Below are 15,072 nucleotides of genomic sequence, written 5' to 3' on the forward strand. Positions count from 1 at the left end.
CCTTTGTGAAGAGGGGATTATAACAAGTCAAAATATTCGTAAGCCCAAACATTTCAAGGCCCAAAGTCCACCTTAGCCCTAGGCCCAGACGTTAGCAACACAACCCCTTCCAGCCGAGCCAACTGTATTTCAAACTCCCCTCTTCTCACTCTCGGTTCTGCAACTCTCCCAGTCTGTTTCTCTTTACTTTCTTCTTCAGTCTCTAATTGTCGGTGGACGTTCCCTTATTCTTTTCTGTTCACTTCAATCAATCAACTTCTCCTGCTGGTCTCGTGGGTGAGTGTAAAAGGTGAAACGGCAAAGCTCACATGCCGTTTGATTGACAGAGCCACGTAGTTTTCGAAGCGGGCTGAAGGTGATGGCAGGGCAATAATATTTATCAGCAGTGCTTTTTAAATTTTATAGAAAATATGCCTCTCCTATTAAACATTGTTTCCGCTTTGCATAACTAGAATAGATAGAGAGCTGATAATGGTGTGTTTTTAAGCAGGTGATGTTTGGTTCCTGGATGAAGCACGGACACGGATACACAAACTAGCTCTCCGAGCTTAATGAACCTCTCGCCTGCACGCAAGACATTTACCCTCCTAACCTCACGCTATTACACTTGTGCTGTGCTCCACCAGCCTTTGAACCTCCACCATTTTCTTCAGCTTTCAGTTACCCACCACTCTCTTTCACTCACTCAACAAGCTCACGCTCAAGTTCTCACTCATGGCCTCCAACAAAACCCTTTTCTCGCCACAAAGCTCATCTCTGCTTATGCTCTTTGTGGAAACCCAACCAAGTCGAATCTCGTCTTCCACTCTGTTGAGCTCAAGAGTATGTATTTATGGAACTCATTGATTAATGGGTATGTGAGAAATTGTGTTTATAATAAAGCTTTTGAGCTGTTCGACGAAATGTGTAACTGTAATGTATTGCCGGATGATTATACCTTAGCGACCATGGCCAAAGTTTCCGGGGAGGTTCAGGACTTGGTTGCCGGGAAATCTGTTCATGGGAAGAGTATAAGAGTGGGGTTTGTTTTGGATACTGTTGTTGCCAATTCTCTGATGTCTATGTATTATAAATGTGGGAATTTTGGTGAATGTAGGAAAGTATTCGAGGAAATGCCTCAGAGAAACGTGGGGTCTTGGAATGCGATAATAGCAGGATATGCAAGTTCCGTAGATCATGGTTTTGATAAGGAAATTTGGGAAATTGCTAAATGCATGCTGATGAATGGGGTGAAACCTGACGGGTTTAGTGTTTCAAGTCTTTTGAGTTTGTGTGGAGGCGATGATATTGAGAAATGGGATTATGGTAGGGAACTTCACTGTTATATTGTGAAGTATGAATCGGATTTGAAGTGGGGTTCAGATGTTCATCTCGGGTGTTGTTTGATTGATATGTATTCTAGGAGTTACAGAGTTGATTTGGGTAGACGGGTATTTGACCGCATGAAGTGTAGAAATGTATATGCTTGGACGGCCATGATCAATGGTTATGTGCAGAGTGGAGCTCCCGACGAAGCATTGGTTCTTTTGCAAAAGATGCAGGTCGAAGATGGAATACAACCCAATAGAGTATCCCTAGTAAGTGTCCTCCCTGCTTGTAGTTCACATGCTGGTTTAATGTGTGGGAAACAAATTCATGGGTTTGCTATGAGGAAGGAAATGAATCATGATGTATCGTTATGTAATGCTTTGATCGATATGTACTCGAAATGTGGGAGCCTGGATATTGCAAGGCGAGTCTTTGAGGATGATTCTTTTTGTAAGGATGCAATCTCTTGGAGTTCAATGATTTCAGGATATGGTTTACATGGAATAGGTGAGGAAGCCATTGTTTTATATAGTAAGATGCTTCACCTTGGAATCAAACCAGACACAATAACTATAGTTGGGATCCTTTCCGCTTGTGGCAGGTCAGGACTGGTAAACAAAGGCCTTTCCATCTATAGCTCTTTATCAACTGATTTTGGAATTAAACCAACAGTGGAGATCTGTGCTTGTGTGGTGGATCTGTTAGGCCGATCAGGAGACCTCGATGGAGCATTAAATTTCATCAAAACAATGCCTGTAGAACCTGGTCCAAGTGTTTGGGGGTCTTTAGTTACTGCTTCTTTGTTGCATGGGAATCTTGACATGCAAGATCTAGCTTACAGGTTCCTTATTCAACTAGAACCCAAAAACCCGTCAAATTATATTTCGCTATCGAACTTCTATGCTTCTTCTAGGAGGTGGGACGTTGTAGCTGAAATGAGAAGAATGATGAAGGAAAGAGGATTGAAGAAGGCACCTGGGTGCAGCTGGATAAGCATTAATTCAAAGACTCATTGTTTCTATGTTGCTGATAAAGCACATCCTTGTTCTAATTCGATCTATCAGATGCTTGACTATCTTATCTTAGTGATGAAGGGAGCCAGCTATTCTGATGATTTTGAACATCCAGCATAGATTCTTTTTATATTGGGTTGATACTTTGCAGACCCTACTACAGTTAGGGACAGGATTCGTATTGCAAGTACCATTTAGTGATCTAATGATTGTTGTTAGTTGCTTACACAACTTTGTAATTTTTTTTTCTTGTTCTTTACTAGATTCAGGTCTTCCTAATGTAAGTCATCTAAGAGCCTCATCCGGCATATATGCAACGGGTGTATACTACGTTTATCTCACAATAGTTGGTTATGTGACCTGCTTGTGAGGGGTGATTTGTGACAAGCGTGTATACACCCATTGTATTGGATGTAGGATTTTTCCATCCCTAAATAATGGTTTGGCAATCCTAATAACAACTGCAAAAACCCTTGCCAGTTCGAATAAATTAATAGACTGGAACTTTCTTGCAAGTGGTGAATATAATTAACGACTCAAACTCAAAATTCGAGAAAAATAAAAACTTGTTAAAGAGAAAGTGATTAAATTATACAACTTGCACCAATTATGGAAAAATAATTTATTTGAAGATTCCTGAAGGTTGTCTGGTGTGCGCGATACAAGAAGTTGCACAAATATATATAATTGATGAGGAAGTGGTCAGCAAACGCCAAAGTAGACTAATTATTTTATTTTATTTTTATTTTAGAGATGTTGGGACGATTATTTATTAGTTTATTGGACATAGAAAGATAGAAATTGCTAAATCAATCTAAAAACTAATTCAGGTTCACCCACTACAACTTGCATTACATTATATTTTAGAATAAGGTGGTCAGAAAACGACAAAGTTGATGAGTTCTTGTTGGGTTCAAATTGAACCAATTGGCTGCAAATTAGATCAATATGCAAATTAGATCTGGAGGTTTAGTTGTTGTTTTCGTTTTGGCGAAGAGAGAGTAAGTAGTAGAGAGAATGGCTGAGGCAGTTGTTTCCTTTGTGCTCGAAAGTGTCAGGGACTTCACCATTCAGGAAGCCAAGTTCTTGTCTGGAGTCAGCCATCAAGTTGAGGTCGCACAAACTGAGCTACAATTGATGCAGGGCTTCCTCAAAGATGCAGATGCAAGACAAGGACAAGATGAAACAGTCCGTATTTGGGTTGCCAAGATTAGAGATGCTGCTTATGATTTGGAGGATGTCATCCAAACTTATGGCTTGAAAGTGGTTTCCAAGAAGAAAAGAGGCCTCAAGAATGTTCTCAAAAGATTTGCCTGCATCTTCAAGGAAGGGGTTGATGTTCACAGGATTGGGAACGAAATTGAGAATATCACCACCAGAATTTCTGATTTGAGGTCAAGTTTGCAGAAGTATAACATAAAGCAAACAAGAGAAAGTAGTGGTGGTGAATCTTCCTTGCAATTGCATGAGAGGCTAAGGAGAAGTTATTCTCATGTTGTTGAACGTGATGTTGTTGGGTTAGAGTCCAACGTTGAAGAATTGGTTGTGCATTTGGTGAAAGATGAAAACCGTCATCAAGTTGTATCTGTTTGGGGTATGGGCGGTTTAGGGAAGACCACCCTTGCAAGAAAGGTTTATCATCACAAAAAAGTAAGGCAGCATTTCCTTAGTTTTGCTTGGGTCTGTATATCTCAACGTTTTCAAGTCAGAAATGTTTGGGAAAGAATTTTAATTGAACTCACTTCTGCTACCAAGGAACCAAAACAAGAAATTAAGGACATGACAGATGATGAAATAGCAAAGAAGCTTTTTTGTGTCATGGAAGAAATGAGATGTTTGGTGATTCTTGATGACATTTGGAGTATCGAGACATGGAATCTTTTGAAGGTTGCATTTCCAAACGTGGAAACAGAGAGCACAATATTGCTTACTACACGGAATCAAGCAGTAGCTTCGCTCCCAAATAGAAATGTTTTTCTCCACAAACTCCAGCCACTCAATGAGAATGAGAGTTGGGAACTACTTGTGAAGAAAGCAATACCTGCAAGGGCTGAAATCGGTATTTTCTCACCCTTCATATTTTCTTTTCCAGGTCCTTATTATATAGCAAGCCACATAGAAACCATTACATTGCATATGACACAACTTATGTAGTGTTTTTTCTTTTTTCAATCGTTGGGATTTTACAATTTTTTAATATTGTCGAACATGTAACAATTTTATTGACTGCCTTACGTGGTTACACTTTTTTGTTTTGTTTTTTTTTTTTTGGGGTCACTCATTTGATAGGTAACAAGATGGATGGTAATTTATCTTATGCAATTGCAAATAATAATTAGGACAATGCTAGCTATTTCAAAATTTTGACCCAACCTTCTCTTCAATCCAACGATATCCCATTCGTTTTCTGTGTTGGTGCTGATTTAATTTTTAAATGTTCTCCATTTGGCATGTATTATAAAATCTAAACTTATAATAAGATAAAGCATATCAGTAAATTTTGGGATTTCACAATTTTAATTTTAAATCATTCAGGCAAGGAATATCCACTAAGACTGCTCATACTAGAGTTTTGAAGGTTGAAGGTCTTAATAAGGTAGAAGTTGAGTTGCCAAGTGAAATTGGAAATATGGTACACTTAAGGTTTCTAAGCGTGAAGGATTGCTATATAACAACGTTTCCGCCATCCCTAGGTAATTTAGTATGCTTGCAAACTCTTGATTTTCGTGTTGTCCCCATTGTCATCCCAAATGTGATAACGAAGATGAAACAATTAAGACATTTATATTTACCCAATTACAGAGCAAATGGTAAGCTGGAGCTGTCTACTCTTGGCCATCTACAGACCTTATATAACCTTTCAAGTGAGTATTGTGATTTGAAAGATGTTGGTAGATTAACCAATCTTAGAAAACTGAGAATAAATCTGCCAAGCTCTTTGCAAAATCTGGAGGAAATCTTAAAATATTCAGGCATCACGCTTAATCGTATCCAATCTCTAACTGTGGAGAACAGAATGAATAATGGTGAAGAGCAAGCTATGCAAATAGTATCAAGCTGTCGGGGTATATACAAATTGAAGTTGGAAGGGCCAATCGCAGAATTACTGAAAGAGCTCCACAACTATCCAAACCTCACCAAGTTAGAATTGCGTGGGTGTGGCATCAAGGAGGACCAAATGGGAATATTAGAGAAGCTGCCAAACTTAACAATTTTGAAGCTTTTAGGAAAAGTTTTCGAGGAGAATACAAAGATACTGGTTTTCTCCAAAGGAGGCTTTCCTTCTCTTCAATTTCTTTATGTTACTTCTCTGGGCCAAATAACAGGGCTGACGGTAGAGGAAGGAGCCATGCCTCGTCTTTGTCGATTGGAAATTGTATATTGTTGGGGATTGACTACACTTCCAGATGGGCTGAGATACCTTACTAATCTCAGGGAATTAACCATCAGAGGGATGCCTAGAGAACTCCACCGTCGGATTGAGGAAGATGGAGAGGATTTCTATAAAATTCAACATGTACCTTCCCTTGTAATTGGAAAACCACTCAATTTTTAACCACCGATGCAATGATGGCAAGGTAATTTCTTTTTTTTAAATTTTTTAATTTTAAAGCGAAATGGGAGGTTTGGTTTGTGTTTATTAGTTATAAAATGAAGCGAGAGAATATTAAAGTAGAAAAACTTACAGAATATGGGCTCCCTTTGTTTAGCTATGTTTTCTTTCTCCATTTTTATTGCTTTTTGCTTCTGCTTGTGACTTGGGAGTCCCCGACTCTTGAGCCTTATCATTTCCCAATTTCCAAATATTTTATTACTCATATGTTTTCTTTGTCCATTTTGATTTGCTTTTTGCTTGTGCTTGTGAGTTGTTGTGAGTGAGAAGCTTAATCAAAAAGCCAACAGGTTAAATTTCCTTATTTGGAGACCATTGATAATTCTATCGCATTCCAAATTCAAGTTTTCGATGGTTCGTGGCATGTTAAAATACATCACCATTAGATTCAGATGTTCTTTTTGAAGTCAATCAAGTAAAAGAGCTGAATATTTATGTGCATTTCAGAATCTTTGAAATGGAGAGTCTTTCCATTGCTACGCGAACAACAATTAGCAATATGATTTTTTCTTCTTTTTTTGAGAAACAAAATTTCATTCAACACTCCAAAGAGAGTACATCAGCTTCAAGCACAGGGAGCAACCATATTGGTGCTTCCTCAATCCAGGTAACAAATTCGTTACAATGAAATGCAAACTGAGCCAAAGTGTGCGCCACTTTATTACCGCATCTTGGAGTCCATTGACATACGACTGCTCTAAAATTATGAAGTAGATAGTTCACCTCCTCAATCAAAAGACCACCTATTCCATTGCACTCCTCTGTTGAAAGAATACTATTAATGCAATCTTGTACGTCCATTTCTAGAATAGCATCAGTAAAGCCCATATCAATAGCAAAACGCAGACCCTCTATTGCAGCAATATGATTTTTTCTAATTGATCATGTTAACAAGTTATCCCTTGTTGTTTTTTTAAAAACATAAAACACAAAGTTTCAATATATACATTTTTTGGCATACTCGATAAACTGTCACGTACAGAGTATTGGATTGAAATGAGTGTGTTTCTTTTGGAAATTTAGTACGATATTACTACAATGTTCATATTGGAATGCAATTTTCACAAGTAAACTACTGAATTTTTGTTATGGTAGCTGCAGGTAGGACCTAACATTGAGAAAGTATGTCGAAGCTCTGCAGCAGAGGGAGCATGTGCGAAGCTAAACTTACAGGAAGAAGAAAGAAATGCTCTGTGAAAATCAAGAGGAGCAAAGATGTGGTCAACTAGTTTAATGTTTGTTACAAGCTTTTGGGTCTAGTGATTGTCTAAAAGTACATTTATATTACACAACTAAAATTATTGTATTAATTAAAATTTCCTTAATGAAACCTTGTATTTGTATTCCTCTTTCGTGTCTGTTTTCAATTATGAATATTTGAGCTTGTGGGCATCATGCCTTTGTTTATTTCACGGTTAGCATTCCCAACTTGGTCCCATATGCCATATGATATGATTTTACAAAATCCTTGCCAGATGCTGGTGGGAGAATTTAGAAGAACGATTGGTAGATTCGTTCGACATTTAATTACTGCACTAGAGATTTCAGAGATCTTTTTCTTTTTCTATTCAGAAACAATTGCCGTCTGGGAAATTTGATTTCCGAGGACTTCCAACAAAGTAAAGATTGCGTGCCACTAAGTCAAATTGTTATTAGCAAGGGATGTTAGAGATTGAAAAAAAGTTGTACAAAATGATGTGACAATTTATGTTGATGGTTATATGAATCATGTCATTTTCTCCTGTTCTCTACAAAAGAAGACACTCTTGGTTTTATGGAAAAGGAAGTAGGAGGCTAGAGTTCGCCTGAGTCTCATCTCCAATTTAGAGTTAGCATATATCTGAAAATTTTGTGCCACACAAAGGAGAATATCAATCAGGCTTTTTTTCTTTCTTTTCGTGGCTTAAGCTACCAGTACCTTGTGCACTTGGAGAATAAAGGAAAGGAGGCTGTTAGATGGGACTTGGGAGCAGAGAGAAGAGACTTCCATGCACAACGCAGATCCCAGGTACCTGTGCTACCAATTTTTACATCAAGCACCTCATAGCTCTGGAACTCCTTAACTTCTTCTGTTTCCGTTTTCGTTATGCGATAAGAGCTCAGTACCGATCGTATATACATATGTGATTTGTGAAACAAAAGTTATATTACAACATACTAACTGCTTTTTGCAGAGTTCAGCACCATTTAACATGATGCAACAACTTCAGCTTTGTCACAGAAACTACGATTGAAACTGATATCCGAGATGAAGCCTCTTTCTAAGTCATCGAGCGGTTTGGAGAAAACGAACAGCACTGAGGCAATCCTAGATTCCTCTTGTACCTTCACTTCTCCTGCTCTCGTTAAAATGCAACCATATCAAGTAGCTGCTTCACCTCTACATTACAGATTCTCACTCGGGTAATCCTGCATATTGCTCCCACTTTCAATCGGCTTGCTATATGAAAACGAGTGTTGATCATAATATAAAAGTAGTTCTTTCACTTTTATGCCTCAGATTCTCTCTCGCGTCTGTAGATAAAAGCTGAACCATATACCACTCTACCGACCCTTCTACTTTTCTGACTTCTTCTACTCAAACCTCTCTTCCTCTCCTTCCCAACAACAGCTTCTGACATGGGTAAATTACAAAGCCATCCTAAAGGAAGTAAAGCCGCAATGAACTGTACCAGAATTCCAAAAGGCAGGCTTGAGTAGTCGCCTGCTGTTACTCCAATCAGAGAAGCCAATCCAACGCCTAAAAACCCACTAGCTATTGATGATAAACACAAGGCTGATGCTAAGAAAGAAGTCAGAGATCCTTCACAACCTCGAGGACATAAACTCGCAAATAGCACTGTGAATGGTAAGATTTTGAATTGCGCAATAATTTCTGCTAACCCCGAAAAACAAAGAACAAACACCTCATTCGGAATCCCCAGTCTAACATTGATCTGTCTTACTAAAAGAAGGTCAAGAAGAAGTGAAAAGGCATATACAAGTTGCACCACACCAACCAACTTTCTCATGGGAACTTTTTTCCAATAACGGTCATAAAGTACGGCAGTGGAAAGAAGCATCAATTGGCCAATCACTCGAGACATGCCAATGACTGAAGGATCAAGATGTAGACATTGTGTTTGGTAGCAAAAGATGGAACCTGACAGGACGGGAACCATGGCAATAGAAGCTACTATCCAAGTAAGAGGATGAACAATACTTTCCTCTTGAATTCCCATCATCAGCTCAGAAAATTGTTTTCTAGTACTTTCAAAGATTGGCTTCCTTATAAGATAGTGATCTGGCAATTTTGGTAAACCAAGAGATTCCTCTCTTATTCTCAATGAAATTGCAAGTTGAGCGGAAAGTAACACTGAAAATACGAGAAACATGGTTCTTGGTGGTGTTTTCATTAAGAAATATCCACCTATTAAGTTACCAAGGATTCCACCAGCAGCTGATGCCATGAATGCATAAGATTGGAGGCCTTTCATGTTTTTTTCTTGCCCGTACTCTGCAACAAGAGCATCCTGTGCTACTTCTGTAATGGATGCTCCAAGATTACTAAGAAGAACACATGCCATAAGGGTAGGAAGGGCTTTACCTGCAACAGGGATAACTGCCATTGGCCCCCAAGATAGGACCTGTAAAAGAACTGAAAATTTGAACTCCATTAGAAATAGCCCATAGGTTTTTAGAGGACAAATATACCCTTCTTTTTTAATTGCCTTTCCAAATGGTTCATATTACTTTCTGATTGATACCTATGTTAACACACCATTAAACAGTGTTTTTAGGTTCCACTTCAACATTGTTGCAACTTGCAAGGAAAGCAGTATAAGGTTAAGCTACCTTTTACAGGGATATGAGCACAAAAAGCAGTAGAATTTGTCCAATTTAAAGAGAGAAGTTTCCTTATATTTAGGAATCTAATAAGTTTTTGTCTCCACAGATTAACCAAAGAAATTGTGCACATGGAAGAGACAAATAGAATCTCTAGCATAATCAAAATGGGAAGAAAAGAGCAAGAAAGCAAACCAAGCAAAGGAAAGAATAAAAACAACATAAACAAGCAACCTGAACAAAAAGCACAAACAATATGACTTAACATTTAAAAATGAACAGATTTCTCTACAACAATGACAGATAACAGAGCACATGAATATATTAAAACAGGGAACTATCAACAAAATTGACAAAAACGGAATGACATCAATGAAATAAGGCAAGGGAATTGTAACTAACCTCCAATGGAAATATAAGGTAATCTATGCGCACCAGAAATGTAAAGAGCATCAGAAAGGATTCCATAAAAGGGTTTGGCCACCATGGGAAGGTTACCAGAATGCTGTACGAGCTGCAATGTTGAGGGGTGCATGTTCAGATTGTGAGCCATGTGGAAGTTCAAAGCCAGCCATGGAAAGCACCTAAAACCTTGCATCCAGTACCCAAATCCACACAGAAACAACATTTGCTGACTACCCAGTTGGGGAAAACCTCTTGTTTCCCCATGAATCCTGCTCCTCTTGGTTTTTCTGTAAATAAATTGAGTTGGGTTTATCAAGATGGGGCTTCTGAGCTGGGTTTTGGGTTCTGTTGCGTTCACCGGGCTGTTAATGGTGTCTGGGTTTTGGCGGTGAAAACTAAGGATAGGATTTAAGTGAAAAGGACGTTGCTTTGTTGAAGGTCTGAGGACTTTTGGGCTTATTGTTGTCCATGGATTTTCAGAAGAAACTGATGAATAAATCATGGTATATTACTAATTTGGTACTTCTAAAAAGAAAAATGCAAAACCAAGAAAGAAAGGGAATGAGGTGCCTCTATAAACCTCTCTATATGCTTCTATTTTATATGCAGTATTGGCTGAAAGTAACAATGAGGAAAAGTAGTAGTGTGGAAAAGACAAGAGACTTTGTTATTTAATAAATAATATAAGCTGGCAGCTGAATCGCTCAAAGAAGAAGAAAGAATATGCTTGCTTGTTAATGGAGAGATCTAGAGAAGTGTATGACTGTAGTGAAGGGGTTTAGACTTTTAGTAATTTTGAAGTAGAGAGAGAGAGAGAGAGAGAGAGAGAGAGAGAGTGTAGAGAGCATAGCCTCCTGATCTAGAGAAGTGTATGGCTGATGGATACCTTGTTTTTGGAGTTGGGTTTGTCTTTGTCTGTATATGGTGTACTTATTTTGCTTGTCTGTATTGTCTTGCTTTCTTTTGGAAATTGGGAGGTTTGGCCATGTGTTTCACACGCGCCCCTGTGGAGCGAGTGGGTCCGAGGAAATAGGGAGGGGCCAGCACACGGGAGTGGTGAGGGTGAGGGTAGGCCCTACATGTTGATTTGTTTTAGGTCAATTTTGTGGATCTGACTCTGACCCGACCCAATCAGCGGAGAGGATCTGAGTAGTAGATGGACTGATTGGGACTGCATACGAGATGTTGGATATGGACCGTCCCTTTTTGGACAAACTGTTGGGAGTTTCACACGCGCGGCAGGCACCGAATGTAAGGTTGGTAGAGGAGCATAGCGCGTGGGCTTATAATATCGGGTCATTTTGTTGTGAATTTAGTAAATTTATTTCGCTGTAGAGCATCTAAGTTAACGGCATGTGGCATTATCTAAATAATTTAGTAATCTAATCAAGTCTCCAGCCTTCTTCCACCGTTGGAGTCGCGTTCAGAGTTTTTTTTTTCTTTATACAAGTGAGGGTTTAAATTAAGGCTTATTTATTGTAATGATACTTGAAATTTCGGTCAAATTTCATTTTCTTCTTCCAAACTTAAAATGATTCATTTTCATCCCTTGATCGTAGTTTGGTTATTCACTTTGCTCCCTATCGTCAATTCCATCTAAAAGTCTGTTAACTTTGATGACGTGGTAGGAGTGTTTTTATAATTTTGCACACATGGATCATCATCCACCAATTAGATGAGTGATGTGGCAAGTGGAGTCCACCACCACATAAAAAATAACTAAATATTCTAATAATTAAAAATAACTATAAATTAAATTAAATAAGAAAAGAAATTCAAATAATTAAAAACTGTACCCGATACACAATCCAACTCCCTCCCACCAAGATCCCACCATCTATCTCTCTCTCTCTCTCTCTCTCTCTCTCTCTCTCTCTCTCGGATTCGTAAGTGGGAGGCTCTAGGATTCATATCAGAGGACACTACAATAAATAAGCCTTAAATTAATTTAATATTTAAGGAGAGAAATTAGAATTTGCGTATAAAAGAAGAGTCAGCTCACGGCTATAATCAGTTGACTTAATTCATATCCCCAGATTTAGAATATTAAGAGCAAAATTACAATCATGATGGAATTTTAAATGCAACTGAAAAATTCGCCATTTTCACTAAGGTAATGGAGGAAGGTGGGTACTGAACTTTGATGCCAAAGGATCAAATGTTAATCAATTTATATTATAATGCATGTATGATGTATCCATATGTTAATATTATTCTCTAGATTCATGATATATAAAGTCTCTTATTCACTCATATTAGAACACATGAATTGATAACATCACGTGATAGTGTGACAATCAAATTTTAGAATTTCTCTCTTATATAATGTGTATGCACACATGTCAACGTCTTAATTGTTGAAAAGAAATGAAATCTTTGGCCTGAATTTAACTAAATGACTGACGCACACATTATTTAGGAAATATGACTTCATAAAGAACTTTGGTGTGTAACATTACTTCTCAACTAACATTGCATTATACACAAACGTTGTTGGGTGCATGGGGTTTCTGAACCTCGCCCATAGGGCTTAAGGCCAATCACTTGTACTAAAAAAAATCATCTTTGCTTAAAAACAAGAGTAATACAATGTGCAATCGATGTACGTAACGTCCTCTAATTTCCAAATGCTACGACTTATTGTAATGTTGTCACCAAAACTATAACTAATTCATAGCGTTATGGTTGTAATGTATGTTTGTAATGTTCACCCTATTTTTCATTTCTTCATTCAAGAAGACGAGAGCAAACCCCAGGGGAAAGTGCCCCTCATGTAAGCAAAACTCTCATTCTTTTGAGTACCCTTCACTCAAGACGAGACCATTAATGATTTCTAAGTTTTCCTCTGACTTTTTGTTGTTTTTTTAAAGAAAATCTTTCACTGAACAAAGCGAACCCAAATATATAAAGTGAGGTACACACTGGTGCCACGGCATGCACATGCTCAGAATTGCTGAAGGTGGAGTATGATTATAATTAGTCTACTCCCATTCAGTTGCGAGATATGCAAAATGACTGAAATCAGCATGAAAATGTTTCTGAGATGCCTAACTATTCAGATGTTTCTGAGATACCTATCTTTAAATCTTTTGGTTCCTGACAATATAAATCAAATCATCTAAAAGCAGAACGATTTTTCAACTCAAAATTTCACTCATGGCCTCAAAAGAAGAAGGATCATACATTCATTCACAAGAGAATCAGGAAACTTTATTCATTTGTAAAACTGACATCAGTAAGAATTTGTACATCAGTGCTTCAGCCAAAAAGAATGTCTTAAGAGAATTGACATCTGGAAACTATGATCAAGAATGGAACAACCTAAGAATGAGACCAGTGTGACTGAATTGGAAATGAAAAAGCCAAACCCAAGAATGATTGGATAACTGGGAAATGGATATCTACATGAGCTTGTAGTAACACTCTCCTCCACTGAGAAGGAACTGATAGGCTTTGTCACAGTGACACCTGAAGTGAATGACCAAGCAGTCATCCTTCTTCTCCACGCTCACAGATTCAGCAAATTCTTTCTCACACTCATCCTGCCACAACAACAAAAATGCTTAATTCGCATATTAAAGAATCTGAAAATACAAAGTTAGTGATTGGTTTGATTGATCGGTTAGAAAGCCATGAAAAATGGAAGAGAAATCAAATTTTCTATCTTGATGTTAGATTATGAAGACCCAAGAAATCATATTTCTATCTGTTTTTTCATTTTCTTTGTGATCTTGTTTGTGGGAAACCCAGTATTCTTGAAAACTAAACAGAGAACACAATACCTCAGCAGCACCAGTATTGTTATGAAAATCTTGATCAGTGGCATCAACAGCCTGTACTTGTGCTTCTTCTTCCACTGCCTGCTGTTGCTCATCTTCATCTTGTTCCATCAAGTCCTCTTCACGCATCAGTTGCTGGCACCAATGGCTCATCTCTCTGAGGCGATCCTTCATCCTCCTCAGCCTCTGCAACAACAGTTTTCCCCAAACCCATTTCAATAACAACTCAAAAATAAAACAATAAAGAACCGAGCTTTCTAACAGATTACAACATAAGATTCCCCAAAACCCATATCAGCAAAAACCCCAAAAAGAGAGAGAGACTCAAGCTTTTCACAGATTAGAACATTAGAGAATGAAATTCAAGAAAATTTTCCGACCTTGGAATTGGGAGTGTCAATGTCGGTGCCCAGGTCTTGGGAGGAGGTGGAGAAGCGTGAGGAGGCCTTGGCAGGAGAGGGATTGATATCCGAGACGGAGCGGCGGAAGGTGTGAGGAGGAGGCAGGGGAGGCAGTGCATGAGTCGGGGAATGGGATGGAGTCTTGGGGCAGTGGTGGCGATCAGGAGAGTACGGAGGAGTGAAATTGGACAGAGAACCGCCGCAGGTAGAAGCAGAGGAAAGGGAAGGATCAAAGAATGATGGGTTGGCGGCGGTGGCAGAAGGAGGATTGCAAGGATCGGACATGCAGCGGCGAAGAAGAGGGAGAGAGATCTTGTGATAGCCATTGCAAGGGAGAGAAGGGTCTGGTTCTGGGTTAGGGTTGCTAGGCAAGGAAGATGGTGGATCGTTTTGGTGGTGGTGGTTCATGGTGTTTGATTTTTCTGATTCTTGGTTTCTAGGAAGCTCAGGGATTTGGAATTTGATTTGCAAGTTGCAGAGGAAAATGGAGGGAGTTTGTTTATATAGAGAGGAAGAAGTTTAATGGGCAAAACAACAGTCAACAGTTGACAGTTAAACAAGCCGTTACATTTGGCGCCACATAAAAAAGACACGTGCTTTAGTATAACTAGAGGAAAACGACAACAATTAACAACAAGCCCGTCTAGCTCAGTTGGTAGAGCGCAAGGCTCTTAACCTTGTGGTCGTGGGTTCGAGCCCCACGGTGGGCGTTTGATTTTTATTTTTTA

At 38.6% G+C, this 15,072-nt stretch overlaps 4 protein-coding genes and 1 non-coding gene across 9 annotated transcripts; 3 read left to right on the top strand and 2 right to left on the bottom strand.

The window, feature by feature from the left end:
• Positions 150-2,791, top strand: LOC18788368 (pentatricopeptide repeat-containing protein At3g12770). Its single transcript, XM_020568676.1, has 2 exons — positions 150-355; positions 491-2,791. Exon 2 carries the CDS (start codon positions 552-554, stop codon positions 2,439-2,441), a length of 1,890 nt encoding a protein of 629 aa, XP_020424265.1. The 5' UTR covers positions 150-355; positions 491-551; the 3' UTR covers positions 2,442-2,791.
• On the top strand, positions 2,957-5,429 carry LOC18791081 (putative disease resistance protein At1g50180). 4 transcript variants are annotated; one of them, XR_002270755.1, is made up of 3 exons: positions 2,957-4,380; positions 4,857-5,014; positions 5,124-5,213. XR_002270755.1 is itself a non-coding variant. In XM_020559943.1 (3 exons), exons 1-3 carry the CDS (start codon positions 3,339-3,341, stop codon positions 5,343-5,345), a joined length of 1,113 nt encoding a protein of 370 aa, XP_020415532.1. In that variant the 5' UTR covers positions 2,957-3,338; the 3' UTR covers positions 5,346-5,429. The 4 variants fall into 4 exon arrangements, 3 of the variants coding, with proteins under 3 accessions (XP_020415532.1, XP_020415540.1, XP_020415528.1); XM_020559943.1 differs by lacking the exon at positions 4,857-5,014 and adding an exon at positions 5,337-5,429 and having other exon boundaries at positions 5,124-5,185; XM_020559951.1 differs by lacking the exons at positions 4,857-5,014; positions 5,124-5,213 and adding an exon at positions 5,337-5,417.
• LOC18791448 (probable folate-biopterin transporter 8, chloroplastic) lies at positions 7,631-11,652 on the bottom strand. Of its 2 annotated transcripts, none has more exons than XM_007226705.2 (2): positions 10,162-11,652; positions 7,631-9,571 (listed from the first exon to the last, which is right to left on the bottom strand). In XM_007226705.2, exons 1-2 carry the CDS (start codon positions 10,664-10,666, stop codon positions 8,424-8,426), a joined length of 1,653 nt encoding a protein of 550 aa, XP_007226767.1. In that variant the 5' UTR covers positions 10,667-11,652; the 3' UTR covers positions 7,631-8,423. The 2 variants fall into 2 exon arrangements, with proteins under 2 accessions (XP_007226767.1, XP_020416020.1); XM_020560431.1 differs by having other exon boundaries at positions 7,631-9,560; positions 10,162-10,212.
• On the bottom strand, positions 13,349-15,015 carry LOC18793114. The gene is made up of 3 exons (XM_007226343.2): positions 14,324-15,015; positions 13,947-14,129; positions 13,349-13,706 (listed from the first exon to the last, which is right to left on the bottom strand). Exons 1-3 carry the CDS (start codon positions 14,750-14,752, stop codon positions 13,566-13,568), a joined length of 753 nt encoding a protein of 250 aa, XP_007226405.2. The 5' UTR covers positions 14,753-15,015; the 3' UTR covers positions 13,349-13,565.
• TRNAK-CUU lies at positions 14,982-15,054 on the top strand. Its single transcript has one exon. It is a non-coding gene; the product is annotated as a tRNA-Lys (tRNA).

The sequence above is a fragment of the Prunus persica genome, chromosome G1, assembly GCF_000346465.2.
Source record: "Prunus persica cultivar Lovell chromosome G1, Prunus_persica_NCBIv2, whole genome shotgun sequence".
In the NCBI taxonomy this organism is placed as follows: Eukaryota; Viridiplantae; Streptophyta; class Magnoliopsida; order Rosales; family Rosaceae; genus Prunus; species Prunus persica.